Consider the following 18,668-nt stretch of genomic DNA (forward strand, 5'->3'; position numbering starts at 1 on the left):
ATTTCCTGATGTAGGGTTTCTCCTGATTAATTCCTATGACTTTGGTGACTATTCAGTGGCAACTCCATTGATACTGATAATCTCAGCATGTTTAACATTAAAGGTTCTGCAGATTCATTTAATTTATAAATTCTTGTGTTCTATCTTGCAATTATTCCTGCTTAGGACCTATCTTTGCTGGACATCGCTCCTATATATCATAGAATCGTAGAAACCCTACAGTGCAGAAAGAGGCCATTCGGTCCATTGAGTCTGCACCAACCACAATCCCACCCAGGCCCTACTCCCATATCCCTACACATTTCCCGCTAATCCCTCTAACCTATGCATCTCAGGACACTAAGGGGCAATTTTAGCATGGCCAATCAACCTAACCCACACATCTTTGGACTGTGGGAGGAAACCGGAGCACCCGGAGGAAACCCACGCAGACACGAGGAGAATGTGCAAACTCCACACAGACAGTGACCCAAGCCAGGAATCGAACTCAGGTCCCTGGAGCTGTGAAGCAGCAGTGCTAACCACTGTGCTACCGTGCCGCCCCAGCTCCTCTATTGTCAGAGCTGACAGTATTATATTCCCTACCACCCAGAATTTTCCAAAACTTCACCTTCAGTAAATTAGCATGAAAATCCTTTTGTAATATTAAAGGCATCAATCTGACAAGGTCAGTGTCCGCCTTCTCATTCATTTCATGTCGCTGTAACTCAGTGGGTGCATATTACCTGATTTCAAATCACAGGCTCTGATGGTGTCTTTCATGACATCATCTGGCCACTGCTTAAATCAGTACAAAGGAAGGTAAGACATTTAGTGAAGTTATCCCAGAGATACTGTGCAAAAAATCAGAAGGATGTAAGTTTGCAGAAGAAGACAATATTGTAGTCGCACCTTCATCTCTTGCAACAAACTCCATACCCTCACCATTGATTGCATCAACCTCTCCTCAACCAGTGTCTCAGGTTGAATCAAATTGTTTGCCAATCTTGATGGCCCATTTGACCTAGATCTGATCTTCTACTCCAGTATTCTGTTCATTGCCAAAGACCAGTTACTTGCACCTTCATTATATCACCCATCTCTGCCCTGCCTCAGATCAGGTTCTGCCATAATCCCCATCCGTGCCTTTGTCATCTCTAGACTTGACTATTCTAATACTCTACTCGTCCATCTCCCATTGTCCTGCCTCCATCGACTTTAACTGATCCCATCTTTGCCATCCTATGTCACAACTCAACCACATTTTTCACTGTGTTTGTTGACTTACAATGGCTTCCATTTCCCGAGTGCATCTAATTTAAAGTTATCATCCTCATGTTTAAATCCCATCAGGATCTTGCCCCTTCCTATATCTGTAAATTTCTCTACACCTACAACTCCCAATTTCTTCACCTCATCAGCAGTGCCTTCAGTCATCTGGGAACTAAAGTCTGGAATTCCTTTCCTAAATCTCTCTGTCTCTCTACCTCCCTCTCCTCCTTGACACCTTTAAAATGTCTCTCTTCGGACAAGCTTTTAGTCAACAAGGAACTCTGAACATGATCTGAGATTCAGAACCAGCAAATGTCTGGAGTCAATGTATAACTTGAAAAGGACTAATTTCAAATGAATCAGAGAACAACCTCAACCACATGATTTGGGGAGTTTGTTCAACAAACCTTCAGGAGCAGTCAGGTGGAACACCTTAAAAGGCACAAAAATATTGACCATGTAGGGTTAATGCTGCCTACAACCAGCAAGTTGAGATTAAATAGGGATGACCTAAAGTGGATTAACACACCAAAAGTGAAAAAAAATGGGAAACTGGCTTCCACAACTGGCTTCAGAGAGAAAGGATAGGCTCATTAAGAGGAATATAGGTACATACAGAAATGTGTTGGTAGGAATTGAAAGGCAAATGTATGCAATTAGGAAGGCAAGGCAAATGGTATGTTAACCTTTATTGCAAGGAGGTTATTAATGACTTATTAAAGTCAGCCCCCGTCATAACCAAGAGCCAAATGAAAGTAAGTTTTGCAATCAATTTCAAGTAAAATACAAATATACAAAAAAGAGAAAGAAAGCTAAAGTATTCAGGCCAAAATCACTGGCAACATTGCAGCAATAGCACCACCATCAATTCACCAGGCATTGTCTATCAATCAAACCACTGCCCTCCACTGAATGCAGAAAATCTTCCTGGTACCTCTCTTTCCAAATACAGCTGCAGTCCTTCCACACAAAGGAGTATAAAAGGAAGAAACTTTTTATGCAATTATATAGGACTTTAGTGAACCTTATATTGAGTACAGTGTAGAATTGGCTCCTTTACCAAAGGAAGGAGGTGTGACAACAAAGATTTATTGGATTACTTCCTGGGATGAGAGGGGTAACCTATGCGAGTAGAACAGACCTTTATTCTCTGGGTTTTAGAAGAATAAGAGATGATCTTTGAAACATTTGAGAGGACTTGACAGGCTAGCTGCTGGGAGGCCTTTTCCCCACACTCACTGAAGAATTAAAACTAGGGGTCATTGGTTCAGGATAAGGTTTCAGCCATTTCACATGAGATGGAGAGAAATTTCTTCACTCAGATGGTTGTGAATCTTTGGAATTCCCTACCCGGGGGCTGGGATGCTCAGTCAATGAGTACATGGAGAATGGTAGATTTTGAAAACTAAGAGAATCGTGAGATAGGACCAGGAAGGTGGAGTCAATGTAAAAGTTCAGCAATGGTCTGAGTGAATGGGGGAACAGGCTCAATGGGCCATATAGCTTACTCCTGCTCCTATTTCTATTTGGATCTTCTAAAGAGACGCATAGAAAATAAATTGCCCCAAGCATAAAGCCTAAGTGCAAGGACTTCTTCCAGTCCTTCAGCAGCAAGGGGATAGTTAAAGAAGCATCAGGAACCTTACAAAAATGTAAATGTTTACTTCTTCCCAATATTTGCAAAGGAAGACATGATTAGCATGCCCCTAGACCATAAGACCATAAGATATAGGAGCAGAATTAGGCCACTCAGCTCATCGAGTCTTCTTCGCCATTCAATCATGGTTGATAAATTTCTCAACCCCATTCTCCTGCCTTTTCCCTGTAACCTTTGATCCCCATACCAATCAAGAACCCATCTATCTCTGTCTTAAATACACTCAATGACCTTGCCTCCACAGCCTTCTGTGGCAATGAATTCCATTGATTCACCATCCTCTGGCTGAAAGAATTCCTCCTCATCTCAGTTCTAAATTACCCTTTACTCTGAGGCTATGCCCTCGGATCCTAGTCTCTCCTACTAATGGGAACAGCTTTCCCATGTGCTCCCTATCCAGGCATTTCTCAAGCAGAGTTTACCCAGGCCAAATTAATGGCATTGATACAAATTCTAGAAAGGAAATGTGTGTCTCAAAACAATTAAATCCCATGGGTAGATGCTAATGAATTAAGAGTGGTACAGAAGTCTAGGGAGGATATTTGTGAGGCATTCATGGTTATCATAAAAAGGTATCTGGACATTGAGGAAGGCACCAGATTTGAAACAATTGAAAAGTGTGCCATGTTCCAGAGAGGTGATAGATCAATTTGTGTTATTTCCATCTGTGTAGAGTAAGAGAGCCAATTACCAGGTGTAGTTGAAGACTATTTTTACAGTAAACACTGAGTGAACTGTTGTCAGTGGCATTCAGAAAGTGACGATTCAGACTGGCTAATCTCTTTGACATACATAGGTAAGGCCGATCTCGACTTCCCAAAGGCAAGAGGCTCTGTTCCATATGATTGATTGTTAATTAAACCCAAATTGTGGAGATTCAGGATAAGTCTTGGGGATGGATGAGAAATTAATTGTTGGGTAGAAAACAGTGGCAGCTTATTCCAGGATCTATGCAATGGCAAGAGTAAGGGACTACTAGTGGTTCCAGTTATTTAGAAGGTGTTTACTTAGATGACAGTTGTTAATTATCTGCTCAGTGGAAGGCATGCAGCATTATCAGAAGGCTACTCAGAGAGGAAGAGGGTTAATATTATCACCAAGCTATCATTTAGGGCCGGTACTTGTAGAGGAAATGTTCAATGGAGGGCAGGATGCCAGTTATCCAAATTCTGCTGACTGGGAGCTCCAACTTAAAAGCTTAGTCTACAGATAGATGACTTTGTCCTGTCTTTGATAAGAAGGCAGCAATTTCCTAATTCTAGCTCTTCAGAAACCAATAAACACTATTCCTGCAAAACCTTACTTAATTACATCTCACTGATCATTATTGCCTAATTAATACATGCTATTTCAGTACGTAAAGTCAGCCACTGTGAATTTGACCTCTTTAAAAATGTCCTTTGCATGTCTGGCAGAAAATGTAGCTTCAGAAAGGTTACTAGGATAAGAGATCTAAAATTGGGCATATCTTAACTAATCAACAAAGCCGGGCTGCTCTAAGATCAGGGCACTATGTTTAAAAGGTGCCCCAGCCCACTACAGAGGTCTTGGCCGCTCCGAGTTGGCGTTCACCCCACCTCCTTGGCCCTCGATTGGAGTCAGCACACCCCCCCCCCAACCTTCCAACAGTAATTGCTGCCTCCCTCCTTCCCCCTGAACATCAGACCCCTTCCCCCCGACAACCCCCCAACAATCAATGCCAGCACACCCCCATCCCCCGAACATCAGACCTTTTGCCCATCTCACCCTGACTCCCCCACCCACAGTCTCAATGTCAGCACCCACCCCTTCCCCCCCCCCAAACATCGGACCCCTTTTCTCCCACCCCCCCTCCCCCCCATCCTCACTCACACAGTCACTTCTAGCAGCCCCCCACCACGTGGCCATCACTGGCATCCCCAGCTCCCATCCACCACCACATACAAATGAATACCTCTCCCCTCCACGTGGCTCCCACTGGGATCCACCCCTGGTGCAGCCCCCGGCACAGATCGGCACTGCCAGGTTTCCACGGGCATGGTGCCAACCTGCGTCACGGGGCAGTGTCAGGCCACTGGCTGGCCCAGTCCCTCCCCCCTGGGGGCTATATTCAACTTTACGCCCCCGGGGGATCCCCGCGATAAATTGACATCCAAGTGAACCTGTTGTAAACTGTGCCAACGTGACATCACATTGGCACAGTGTGATATATGGCGGGAAGGCCAATATTTGATTAGGGGAGAGGTGTTTAATTGTATGGAAATCTATTAAAATGTATGTAAATCAGGTTCACGCCCATTGTGGGTGTGAACCTGGTCATATTGCTGGCAAGGGATGGTGGAAATCAGAAGTCGCAATCTCGCCAGTGAGATCCGTGACTTCTGGGTTTCGCTGCTCTTGGGCCCACGCCAACAATCTCGCGGATGGCAAGAGTGCCCCATGTTTTAAACCTTTGGGAAGGGAGATGGACATTATTGTTTGTGTCAAGTTCATACGGAATGGGAGTCTGCTCTGCTCTCCATAACATGACCCTCCAGAGAGTTATAGACTTTGAGGAGATTGAGTCAGTGGAGTGACACAGCTTATCAGAGGAGGAGCAGGAGCTTGAAGGGGAGGAGGAGGAGATTGAAGAGGAGGAGGTTGAAGAGGAGGAAGATGAGAGCAGAGAGGTGCCCAGGCAATGCCCAGAGCAGGGCTTGATGATCTCATCAGAATGGTATCAATGCTAGAGAATATCCGATTCAAGCATGTTTCACCAAACCTAGTATGACTGCATGCTCTGGAAATCAAATTAAGCTGCCTTTGAGATCACTTCATCCACTCTTACTGCCAATGCATGATGCACATCGGGCAGTGCTCTCACTATCCCCCTTCAACACACATCTTACCTTCACCACTTCATCCCTCTTTTCAAGTTTTGCCACTAAAGAAGTTCACACATTTGAAGTTGTGTTAAGATTGACAGTTTCAGCAACAAATAGGAAAGTGTCCATTAGCAAGTGAAATGTGTTTCGCTTGTGGCCTGGAGTGAGTGGAGGCAGCCTGTCTTAGCTTTTGGCTGACATGTGCACAGTTATGATGTGGAGATGCTGGTGTTGGACTGGGGTAAACACAGTAAGGAGTCTAACAACACCAGGTTAAAGTCCAACAGGTTTATTTGTTAGCAAACACCACTAGCTTTCGGAGCACTGCTCCTTCGTCAGGTGAATAGGAGATTTGCTCATAAACAGCAAACAGGGCATTATAAAGACACAAACTCAATTCACAGAATGATGAATAATGATTGGAATGCGAGTCTTTACAGCTAATCAAGTCTTAAAGGTACAGACAATGTGAGTGGAGAGAGCATTAGCACAGGTTAAAGAGATGTGTATTGTCTCCAGACAGGACAGTTAGTGAGATTTTGCAAGTCCAGGCAAGTTGTGGGGGTTACAGATAGTGTGACATGAACCCAAGATCCCGTTTGAGGCTGTCCTCATGTGTGCGTAACCTGGCTATCAGTCCCTGCTCAGTGACTGCGCTGTCGTGTGTCGTGAAGGCCGCCTTGGAGAATGCTTACCCGAATATCAGAGGCCGAATGCCCAGACCGCTGAAGTGCTCCCCAACAGGAAGAGAACAGTCTTGCTTGGTGATTGTCAAGCGCTGTTCATTCATCCGTTGTCGTAGCGTCTGCATGGTTTCCCCAATGTACCATGCCTCGGGACATCCTTTCCTGCAGCGTATCAGGTAGACAATGTTGGCCGAGTTGCAAGAGTATGTACCGTGTACCTGGTGGATGGTGTTCTGTAAAGACTCGCATTCCAATCATTATTCATTATTCTGTAAATTGAGTTTGTGTCTTTATATGCCCTGTTTGCTGTTTATGAGCAGATTTCCCACTCACCTGACGAAGGAGCAGCGCTCCAAAAGCTAGTGGCGTTTGCTACCAAATAAACCTGTTGGACTTTAACCTGGTGTTGTTAGACTCCTTACTATGTGCACAGTTGCCATCCTTGTCATGGAGATGCTTGCGGCCCTCCATGGCCCTGTTGTATAGATCTCCTTCAGTCAGAAGGGCCAAGGAGGCTGATAAGATGACGGCACCCGGTGTGGAAAGGCTCCCCGATCCTCAACGGGACTGCCTCAGCCCTTGGATGACACCGTTGCGAGCTGGGAAGGAGTATCAGATGGGATGTAACTGGCATCCACACTCTGCATCCTTGCATCATTAGCACCACTGAATGGTCCATCCTACAGAGTGTTTTGTGCATTCTGTGACTATCAGCATGTTGCTATTTGATTTGATTTATTATTGTCACATGTATTAGCATACAGTGAAAAGTATTGTTTTTTGCACGCTATACAGACAAAGCATACCGTTCATAGAGAAGGAAACAAGAGAGTGCAGAAAGTAATGTTACAGTCATAGCCAGGGTGTAGAGAAAGATCAACTTAATGCAAGGTAGGTCCATTCAAAAGTCTGACGGCAGCAGGGAAGAAGCTGTTCTTGAGTCGGTTGTTACGTGATCTCATACTTTTGTGTCTTTATCCCGACGGGAAGAAGATGGAGGAGAGAATTTCCGGGGTGCGTGGGGCCCTTGATTATGTTGGCTGCTTTTCTGCAGCAGCGGGAAGTGTAGACAGAGTCAAGGGATGGGAGTCTGGTTTGAGTGATGGACTGGGCTTCGTTCACGACCTCTCAGCGTGTTGTCCCATATGATTCTCTATGAGGTTGGCCATTCTCTCAGTGGAGTACTCTGGCATTCAAAGCCCTGTTCCAGGCTTGTGCACATGAGCCTGAATGGGGTCCCCAATTCTCAACCCATGACTTTATGCGGCCTCAGATAAGTCTGATATATGTGAACACATTAGTTGCTGCCGGTCAAAGTGAGCCTCCTTTTTTGCAGCTGTAGGGCCCTGTATCTGCGATCCAGTGGAGCATTGCTGTGTCTGCCCTCCATCTCTCCATGAGGAATTGCCCACAGCTGCCTCGGCCTCCCTCATATCCTCCTGCTCACTAGTGTCATGCTCTTCACCCAGTGCTGCCCTTTCCAATCAGGCATGAGGAGCCGCCAAGGCCATTTAGCTGTTCTGGTGGATCGTGTAGTCATATGGTGCAGCTGTCTCAGATGCTTGAGATTCGCTGGAGGATGCAGCTGTACTTTGTTGTTCACCCTCCATGACTGACCTTGTGGGAGACACAACAAGGTCGTGAGAAATAGCCGGTGACAGCAAAAGCTTCTGCAGCACCGAGGTTTCCCAGTGCAACTGAGTCTTTCGCATTCTGTCAGATAGGGAAGAGTTCACTCCACCCCATTTATCTACAGATCTCACTATCTATACAGGTATTCCCATCTCTCTATCCTCCACTTGCTCCCTCAGGGATACCCGTCCTTCCTATAGCCGTGAGGGTGGCAAGCTGAAACAGTCCTCCTCCTGTTGGAGCCCATTGCTGCAAATTATGTGCCCTCTTCTTCTCCAATGATATAAGTGAGAGAGAGAGAGATGAGGCACTGCCGGCCATGACCAAAGTCAGAAACTGCTGCAGCTCCTCAACAGCACTAGAACTCTGGCGATTGCTGACTGACCTGTAAGCACCCTGAGCACATAATTCTTCTGTGCTAAGGCACACCATACACTTTCTGGTGACTCAGCTCATGTGCCTGCAGAGGGTGCATACCTAGAAGCCTGTCATTGAGGTCTCATGCTGCAGTCACTTTGCCAGAGTGAACAAGGTCATTAAACATTCTGTGACACTATACTTATTTCTTCCACATGACACTTCCACTGCTCACATTTTCTGCCATTCAGGTGTGCTTTATTGGGTGGCCTTCTGCCGTCACTCTATGGAAACTAGACCTCCCTTTTTACTAGGAGCCTCCAACGTCTGCTTAAGAACTGCGTCCATGAAATGTGGGCCGCTGCCCCAGGTGCTAGGCCTCTGCCTTTCCTCCTGGTGAGCTGCAGCTTCCATTCCTGAATCAAAATGGCTGCCACAGAAATGGCTGCCAATGTGCCTTTGAAACAGGTCCACACTCACCTCCATCCCACACCCACTGCTGTTAATTGGCCAGCAAACCCTCCAGTCTTGCATTCTGATGGGACTAATATCATGGTGATGTGTGTTTGTAAACAAATGGAGGAAAGACTGTAGACAAACCTTCAAAAAATTATCCTGACTTTTCCACTGAAGTGTCTAATATATTGGTGGAGTTTGGTCTGCTTGCAATTTAGTCAGCAAAATCGGGGGTTCAGCAATCAATTGTGATAACTCATCAACAAAGCAGAGAGAAAATGGTTGCTTGTATTTATAAAATGCTGACAAATTATCAGAGTGAGTCCATCAACTATGCATGAGATTGTGTTTGCGCTTATGTTCATCTTTAAGACTTTTAGCTTCGCGTCCATACTAAATGTTTGGACATTTAGTCGCTTTCTGGACTTGAGAATGTAAAGCTATTTTATAAAACAGAAGTGTGATTTATCACCTCGTGCCAACTATATTCAGAGTGGAGAAGATAGAAGGCTGAATTAACTCACTTCATACAGATGACTGAAGAAACTTGAACTCAGCATATTCCAGTTGTAAAGGTGCAAAACAATTTGAAAGTCTGTGGGAAGTGGCATTGTTCAAAGACATTTTGATGTATTCTTTCACACAATACATCTGGAAACACCAGCAGATAAGAGGTTTATCCAGAGACGCAGGTGGGTAACCCTCAGCTGGCCTGTGAGACACCTTTATCTTTTTAATATGTGCAGGAATTTATCAATCACGGGTGTGGAATAATCTAAGTTCTTGTACTCTAACCAATGTTTTGAAGTTTGAGCAGTGCTCACTGCTGTTGGCACCTAACATGAAGGGGCTCAGATTATGTTTTAACAAGTTGTACTTCAAAAGAATTCAGCCACACACACAAAATAGTACTTCTGCTGATATAATCACTTCTCTGTTGCTAATGTGGCCTTGGCTGTTTGCCTTTGCAGCCCCCAGTGAGCCTTTGCTCTGTAAATTTGCTGATGGAGGACAGAAGAAAAGACAGAATCAAAGCAAATACACACAAAATGGAAGGCCGTGGCCCAGAGAAGGAGAGGTGAGTTATTGTCTAAGTCTGAAATTCTGAAAAAAGCAAAAGGATTGTAAGGTCTATAAAATGATGAAGGGGATAGATCGAGTGAACGTTCAAAGACTATTTCCTCGGGTGGATGGAGCTATTACAAGGGGGCATAACTATAGGGTTCATGGTGGGAGATATAGGAAGGATATCAGAGGTAGGTTCTTCACGCAGAGAGTGGTTGGGGTGTGGAATGGACTGCCTGCAGTGATAGTGGAGTCAGACACTTTAGGAACATTTAAGCGGTTATTGGATAGGCACATGGAGCACACCAGGATGGTAGGGAGTGGGATAGCTTGATCTTGGTTTCAGATGAAGGTCGGCACAACATCGTGGGCCGAAGGGCCTGTTCTGTGCTGTAATGTTCTATGTTCTATGTTCTAAGGTCAGTACTAAGAGATTCTTGATCTTTTTTGGCTCTACGGATTGGCAAAAAGGAATGACATATTTGTTGTGATGAGTGCAAAAATAAGGGAAAGCGGCTGATGCAGCATACTAATAATGTCTATTAACCAAACTAATCTGGGACTCCCATCACCAAATCAAACCCCATACAGAGCTGTAGGCCTGCAGATTCTCCTTACCAGGCAGTGTGTGCGGATCCTTAGTGACAATTAACTTCTGTCACTCTGCTTGAGAACGGAGGGAGGGAGACAGAACCAGCTGACCTGGTGCATCAGACCTTCTTAATTGAAAGTAAACTGTGTTCTGCAAAAGGATTACTCTTTGTTAGTTTTTTAAAAAATTAATTGCAACACTTTTCCATGTTTGAAACAGCCGTTATGCATATTTGTAATTGTGTCCAATTCCGATTGCCCAAAGGAATTCAGGTTTGCATAGAATTAAACCAACTTTTCCCTTTGGCCTTAATTGATCTGCCTAGTATGGGAAACATTAGACTATCAGTCTTCAGGGGCCTTTAGATGAAAAAGAACAAGAATCAAAGAACCAAGTGGTTCTTAAGACAAGATAGTATTACAAACAAATGAGGTTGTGTTGTCTTTCGGCATCATTTATGTTACCGCCTGTGTGCTAAACAAAATGTCAAAAGATTTCTAAATGCTCTTTCTCAAAGAATAAGGACTTTTTAAAATTTTGACATACCGAAGTAATCAGCCTTACACCTTGTCCTTCATTGCTGAAAATCAAGTCAGCATTTTGCCTGGACCGAAATGATGCAAACGTCACTTTGTTTTCACCCTGGGTTAATTCTGAACCGTATTCTGCATTGGAGCTGACCACGTTTTTAATAGCAGTACGCATGCCAGGGGTTTGAACCCAGACCATGGAGATAGCACACAAACCTCATCTCTGGTAACTGTTTTCAATCCAAAATGAAGTGCATTCGAACAAACTTCAAATTGGCTCTCAGTTGATCTCAAAGGTGTCCATAAAGTACATAGTTAACATCAATGCATCAAAATTTCATATGATATTTCAATTTTCTCTGAGAGTATCAGCCTAGACAATTATGTCTATGGGTTGTTTGACCCTGGGGCAGCAGAACTATACCCCATCCTGTTCTCCTGTAGTGTCCATTCTATCTAATTTCAAATGGATGGCAATGAACAAAAGCGATTTTCCTGCTGATATTTTCCTTTCCTAAACCCTGAGGCAACCTTGGCAGTTGTAGCCTTCACACTGCCTTGATGACCAGGGGTTGAACCTGGAGCCATCCGGTTTCTATGGCTATTTTATTAAATTTTAAATTATGTTTCTCCAGCTTTAAACAGCGGAGTATCCACGTTGCAGAGGCTCAGGTTACTGCAGCAGAATCATTTAACTGAGTGCCACCTAGTGGAGTTTGCGCCTGTGTTGCCCCACAATTTTGGCTGTGCTCATTTTAACCCTTTACAGGCCATGGGAGCTTGCAAAGGAACTTGTGTAATTAATTCATTTTAGGCGTATGCAATTTAAGAGTAACACCCAAGTGGCTCCGTTTTTTTGGGGGAGAGGTGCGTAAATACAGCCTGCTTCACCTGCAATACAGTATTGACCACTGTCCTGGGAATCTTTTCCAAAACTAAATAAGTAAACAAATTTAACAAAATATACCCCTTGTGTGCAAAGGAGTTCCATTTTTCTCTTGAAGAGACTATCACTGAACACTGGTATTGCTCTTTAACAATTATCACAAACAAACACAAACATGGAATTTCTTTCTAAGCGGATAACAAAGCAACATTACAAATCTGAGATGTTAATGTAAGAGCTGTGCATGTTTTTTTAATGTTTGTTTTTTTTTTCTCCTCCACATGACTCTAGTTATTTTTTTGGCAGAGGACAGACAGACAACAGCTCCCAGGCCTGTGTTTTTGCCATAGCGGATGTTTCCACTGGGATAAGGGCAGGAGGAGTACACTATGTAGATTCTCAAGCCTGTTCTGCCATTCAGTTAGACCATGGTTGATCTGTACCTCACCTCCATTTACAATGCCCTTGCTTCACATCCCTTAGACACCCAGACCCAAAGAAAACTAGCCACCTCGGTCCTGAACATTTCAATTGATCCACAGAATCTATAGCCTTTTGGGGGAACAAGTACCAGATTTCCACAACCCTTTGTATGAAAAATGCTCCCTAATGTTTGACCGTGACCCATAGTGCTTCAATGTTCAGCATTATTCAATTTTTTTTAATGAAGTGATATGAATATAAAGGGATGTAAGGTGGTGATCGTGTGACATTAATTTGATTACTTCTATGCGACTTGTCAGAACAGTATGCCTGGTTTAAAAACTTCAACATCAATATGCAACTTGCAACATCAAATAAAATGTTACCTGCAGTTGAAGGGCCATCTCCTCTTAATTTTAGCATTTCCATTATACAGCATTGTGCTGCAATTTCTGTGCATGGTCCGGACCTAAGACCTACTTAAAATGATAAAACAAGCAGTCCCAAGGCAGTCTTCGTATGGGCTCAGAATCAACAATCCCACTTTCAAACCGAGTGCACGATGACCTTGCCATCTTTTTTGTGGTTTCTCAAGCGATCACTCACGTCCAATCTTCAGGCGCAGGTTTGAACGGAGTTAGTGTGCTGAGCCAAAAGGAATGCGTGCACAGACTAACCCAGAAAACCAAAAAGTTATGCAGGAGAGTACTGGCATAGCTCACAAAGACACAACCAGTGTGAGTGCCGGTCCCTATTGCCTGATTGCCAGAGGATGGTGAGAAAAGAAGAAAGTGGGAAAGATTGGAAACCAATGTATTCTTGATCTCTAATTTGGCAAGATGAAGAACCTGCCTGGCAGTCAATTCTTTCCAACAGCTAATTTATTTTTAAAACAATACCCAGCACCCAATGCTCAATTTAAACATGTTCAGATTATATTGCATTCCGAAAAGCTTGAGGATTCAGCCATAGGATATAAAATATTTTTTAAAAATCATTTGTAGGCTTGCCATTGTGGCACTGCTCTTAACAACATGCTGTGCTCTCATTCTATACCAACAATGACGAACAAAGCTAAATCCTCAGAATCAAGTGGAACATTGTTTGCTGCACTCTAAAGGGCATTTCTGCCGGAGTAAGTGAATGGATTTTGCTCAGGAAAGTCTTGCAGCAACTTTGAGCAACAATTTAATTTAAGTAAAAGTTGTGAAAATTACACTTAGAAATATTTGTAAAGCTATTTGTCCTTCAATATCAATCCCTACCCTGTAATTCTACGCATTTACCATGGCTAAACCACCTAACCAACTACTCATGTTTGGTCACTAAGGGGCAATGTAGCATGGCCAATTCACCTAACCTGCACATTTTGGACTGAGGGTGGGATGAAACCAGAGCACCCGGAGGAAACCCACGTGGACACGGGGAGAACACATAAACTCCACACAGTCACCCAAGCCTAGAATTAAAACCATGTCCCTGGTGCTGTGAGGCAGCAGTGCTAGCCATCATGCCACCCACCTAAATAAAGTAACAAGAATTGAAGTTAGCATTGTTTATTGGATAAATTGTCAATTTACATTCAGATACAATAATTGATTGTCTGGGTAGCCCCCCCCCCCCCCCCCATCCCCCCACCCTCAATCGGAGCCAGCATTCATTCCGACGCCCACCATCCCCCCCATGTCCCCCTGTGATCACTGGCCATTTCACTCTCTCCCCCCCCCCCCCCCCCCGCCCCCGCCCCCCCCCGCCCCCAAATTGGATCACTGGCCATTTCACTCCCCCCCCCCCGCCCCAAATTGGATCACTGGCCATTTCACCAACCCCACCCCCGCGCCCCCATGATTATTGGCCCCGTCTCCCCGCCCCCCATGTGATCATCAGCGCCCCCTCCCCCAACAACCATCGCTGGCCTCCCCTGCTCATCTGTCCGCTCCCAGCCCACAACCACATCCACATCTGTATGAATCCACCCCACCTCCCATGAGGCTCCCATTGTGGCCTGCCCCTTGGTATTGATTGGCACTGCCAAGGTGGCATGGATATGATGCCAACCTGTGCCAAGGGGCATTGCGAGGGTACTGCCTGTCCCCCATCCTTCAGGGGTTATACTTACCTTTATGCCCTGGGAAGACCCCCACGACAGGTTCACGTCTGTGTGAATAAGTTCTTCGACGCAGTTTTAAGAGATGGCGAGGGGTGAAGATACGACTGTGGTGGGGCGGGGGGGGGGGGTACTGTTTAATTATATTAAAATGCAAGTAAATCAGGTTCATGCCCATTATTGGTATGAACCTAATGACGTCGCCAGCGAGGGGTGGGGGAGATCCAAAGTCGCTGGCGAGAACTGTGATTTCCAGATCTTGAGCTCCCACTGGCATTCGCACAGATGGTAAACGCAGGCTCAAGATTGCCCCATTCTCTCAGCATCTATCCAGTCAGGTTCCTTCAAGAATTTTCTATGTCTCAATAAGATCATCTCTCATTTGTCCGAACTCCAATGAATATAGACCCTACCTGCTCAACGTTTCCTCAAAGTACAAGCCCTCCATCCCAGAAATCAATCCAGTAAACCTTCTCCAATGCCTCCAATGTAATCATGTCATTTCTTAAGTAAGGAAACCATAAATATATGTAGTGCTCTAGGTATAGACTTTTCAAAGGCCTGAATAATTGTAGCAAGACTTCCCTACTTTTATGTTCCATTCCCTTTTGCAATGGAGGCTAACAATCCATTTGCTTCCTAATTATTTGTTGTACCTGCATGCTTTTTCATGTATTTCATGTTGGAGGACACCCAGATCCCTCTGTAACACAGATTTCTGCAATCTCTCTCCATTAAATAATAATCTGTTTTATTATTTTCCCACGAAAGTGAAGAAGCTTTCCCATGTTATAACCCATTTTCCAATTTCTTTCCCCGTCACTTAACATATCTATATCCCTCACTTTCTTTGTATTGTCAGCAAATTTAGCTATGATGCACCTGGTCCCTTCATCCAAGTTGTTAATATCGATTATAAATAGTTGAAGCCCCAGCACTGATTCTGGTGAAAGCCAACTAGTCACTTGAAAATGATCCATTTATCCTGACACTGTTCTCTATCTATGTTAATATAACAACCCAATATCGTGGGCTCTTATCTCTGGTAGTAACCTTTGACGTGTAATCTTATCTAATGCCTTTTGGAAATCCATAAACAGCATGGGCAGGATTTTTCAACCCTTTCCACTGGTGGGATCCTGTGGTCCCACCAAAGACGACCCTACGGCAGGTTTTCTAGCAATGGGACAGGTGAGCCATGCAAAATGCCCTATGCATCAATGGGACTGGAAGATCCTGCCAGTGAGCCATCTCTGCCACCGTGAAACACTCTGCGAGGGAGCCTGAAAATCCCACCCCACATCTACTGGTTCCCCTTTATCCACCCTGATTGTCACATCTTCAAATAGCTCTAATAATTTGTCAAACACAATTTCCGTTTCATGAAACCATGTTAACTCTTCTTGATTGTATTGTGATTTTCTAAATGTCTTGCTACTACTTCCTTAATAATGGATTCCAGCATTTTCCTCATGACTGATGTGAGGTTAATTGGCCTGTAGTTTCCTGTTTTCTGTCTCCCTCTTGAAAGGAGGTGTTACATTTGTGGTTTTCCAATCCACTGGGACCTTTCCAAAATCTGGGGAACTTTGGAAGATCACAACTAATGCTCCCTATATTTCTGTAGCCACTTCTTTGAAGACTTGAGAATGCAGGCCATTGGGTCCAGGGGACTTGTCACCCTTTGGTCCCACTAATTTTTCTCGTACTTTTCCTCCAGTGATTGTGCTTGAGTTTGTCCATCGCTTTTGCCATTTCATTTTCTACTATTATTATTGAAGTGCTTTTAGTGTCATCTTACCATAAAGATAGATACAGAATAATTATTCAAAGCCTCTGCCATTTTCTTGTTCCCACTATTAATTCCCCAGTCTCACCCGCCAAAGGACCAGTGTTTACTTTAGCTATTCTCTGTCTTTTTATGTACTCGTAGAAGCTCCTACTGACTGTTTTTACGTTTCTTGCTAGTTTACTTTGATATTATAATTGCTTCCTTTTTATTCTTTTTTAGTCATCTTTTGCAAGTTTCTAAAGTTTTCCCAATCTTCTGGCTTACCACTAATTAATGCAGCATCATATGGCTTTTATTTCATTTTGATACCACTCTTTTTTAGTTATCCACACATTGTGCATCCATCTTCTGAATTCTATCCTTCTCAATGGTACGTATCTCTGTTGAGAATGATCAAATATCTCCTAAAATGTCTGCCACTGCTTCTCTACTGTCTCACATTTTAAGCTATTTTCCCAATCCACCGTAACCAACTCCGCTATTGTATTTTTAAGTTTAATGCACTAGTTTCAGATCCACGTTTCTCGACCTCAAACTGAATGTGAAATGTTGTCGTGTTATGATCATTCTCACCTAAAGATTTACAATGAGATCATTAATTACTCCTCTCTCACCACCCATAACCATGTCTGAATTTACCTGTTTCCTAGTTAGTTGGAAAATATATTGTTCTAACAAACTGGCTTGAATACACTGTATGAACTCCTTCTCAAGGTTATTTTTTGCTGATTTGATTGATTTAGTGTGAAGTTTAAAATTGCCCAAGATTATTGTAGTACCTTTCTTCCAAGCCCCCATGATTTAATGACATAGACTCTTAAGTAACACCTTAAGTAATATATGAATGCAAGTCTTTTAATTTTACAATAATTGTTGCAGTGAAAATTGTCAATTTTCAAATATTACTGAATGAGATGGTGAGAAAATGGGTCATTGATCTACAAGTAAAATATATTGCCAAAAAGGTATTAAATTCCAATTATTTCATCCTCCGAGTTAAATTTTATTTCATATGAATGAGAAGAGGGAGTTTGAATATGCACATAATAAAGGCTTCTTCAAAGTGCAGCGGTTCATTTATCAATGATGCTGTTGAGAGATTGCTGTGTGCTGTGAGTTAAAGGAGTTTGGCATTCAAGGGCATCCAATCCAGAGAAAAATCACCTGGAGTGCCTCACAGGAGATAGCTGACAGCTCTCTGCAATATCTCGAGTCTGCCAATGTGGCAGAAGATGGAAGGCCTGAGGAAAAATACCAAGGCAATTCTCCCCAGTAGATTCCTCTCTGTCCCAATTGTGCATAACATAGAGCAGGTGCTCAGAACCTGTTACTGCACAGCCTTGAAAAACTTTCACATAACTTTACAGCCTGTTCAGTTCTCAATAAGCATGACCATTCTGCAGCATAGCATTCATACGCGCATCTTATTCACACAGCAAACCCTTTGATAAATCCTGCCTTCATGAATCGTGATCAGTTACAAAATGGACGACATGTCAGGCAGATATCTTTTGCTGTCTATGTTTCTCAAACTTATATCTCAAGTCAAGTTCTCTGCTTGCCAGACAGGATAGTGGATAAAACATAGAACAGAGCCATACTGGAGCGGAGCGGCTCAGAAATGACAAACTCTTCACTGCCTTTGTAAAGTTCATCCAGGGCACCCTTGCCTATGAACTCATTGAGGGAGCGGGAAAGATGCAGCGGTGGCTGATAGTACCCTGCAATAGTTATATCTCGTCCTTATAGCCAGCAGTGCAATAATCGTCCCTGTTCAGCCAGTATAGGCCTGGGAAGAGCTGTCCACCAGCTCCCTCCCTGTCTCACTGCACTGTAGAATCCACAAATACATTTACAATCTCCCTCACAGCTACACACATCCTGCAGGATGCAGATAGCACCGTGCACAGGCGAGGATGGACAAGCTCTGGCACCAGAGGAGTGCAGTAATCTGCTGTGGGCACGCTCTCAATGATCCCCAGGTAATTGTGAAATCCAGCAGTGCGATAATAATTGACAGCTGTGCTGTATACCTCTTGCTATTCACGGAGGAAGAGGTAGAAAGTGTGAACCTTGCAAACAAGTTGTCAGTCACTTATTTGATAGACTCCTGGACAGCAAATTGATCAAGTGTAAGTAATGCCTTTGCTGGCCTCGACAACTTCAGTCTGGAAAAGCTGAGGAACGAAATAGTCTTGACATTCCGTTAATAATATTGTCCCTTTGATGACCATTAGCTGCACTGCCTTTGTAACAGATGGTGCAAGTCTGCAAAAGTCATCTTGCTGACCCAGATTCTGTGGAGGCAGTTCCCTTGGCCATTGCCAAGTAATGTGCCGAAGTCAATAGATACATTTGTTGTCATAATGTCAGCCACAGATATTCTGACTC

General features: G+C 43.8%; 1 protein-coding gene across 7 annotated transcripts in view; it reads left to right on the forward strand.

Annotated features, from left to right (window-relative positions):
• LOC144510161 (RNA-binding motif, single-stranded-interacting protein 3) overlaps positions 1-18,668 on the forward strand; it is a 1,322,231-nt gene that overhangs the window by 1,208,900 nt on the left and 94,663 nt on the right. For all 7 annotated transcript variants that reach the window (XM_078239576.1, XM_078239587.1, XM_078239604.1 and 4 more), the window contains one exon: positions 9,854-9,960. In XM_078239576.1, the coding sequence (XP_078095702.1) occupies positions 9,854-9,960 (107 nt within the window). The remainder of the gene's footprint in view (positions 1-9,853; positions 9,961-18,668) is intronic.

Source organism: Mustelus asterias, chromosome 2, assembly GCF_964213995.1.
Source record: "Mustelus asterias chromosome 2, sMusAst1.hap1.1, whole genome shotgun sequence".
NCBI lineage: Eukaryota > Metazoa > Chordata > Chondrichthyes > Carcharhiniformes > Triakidae > Mustelus > Mustelus asterias.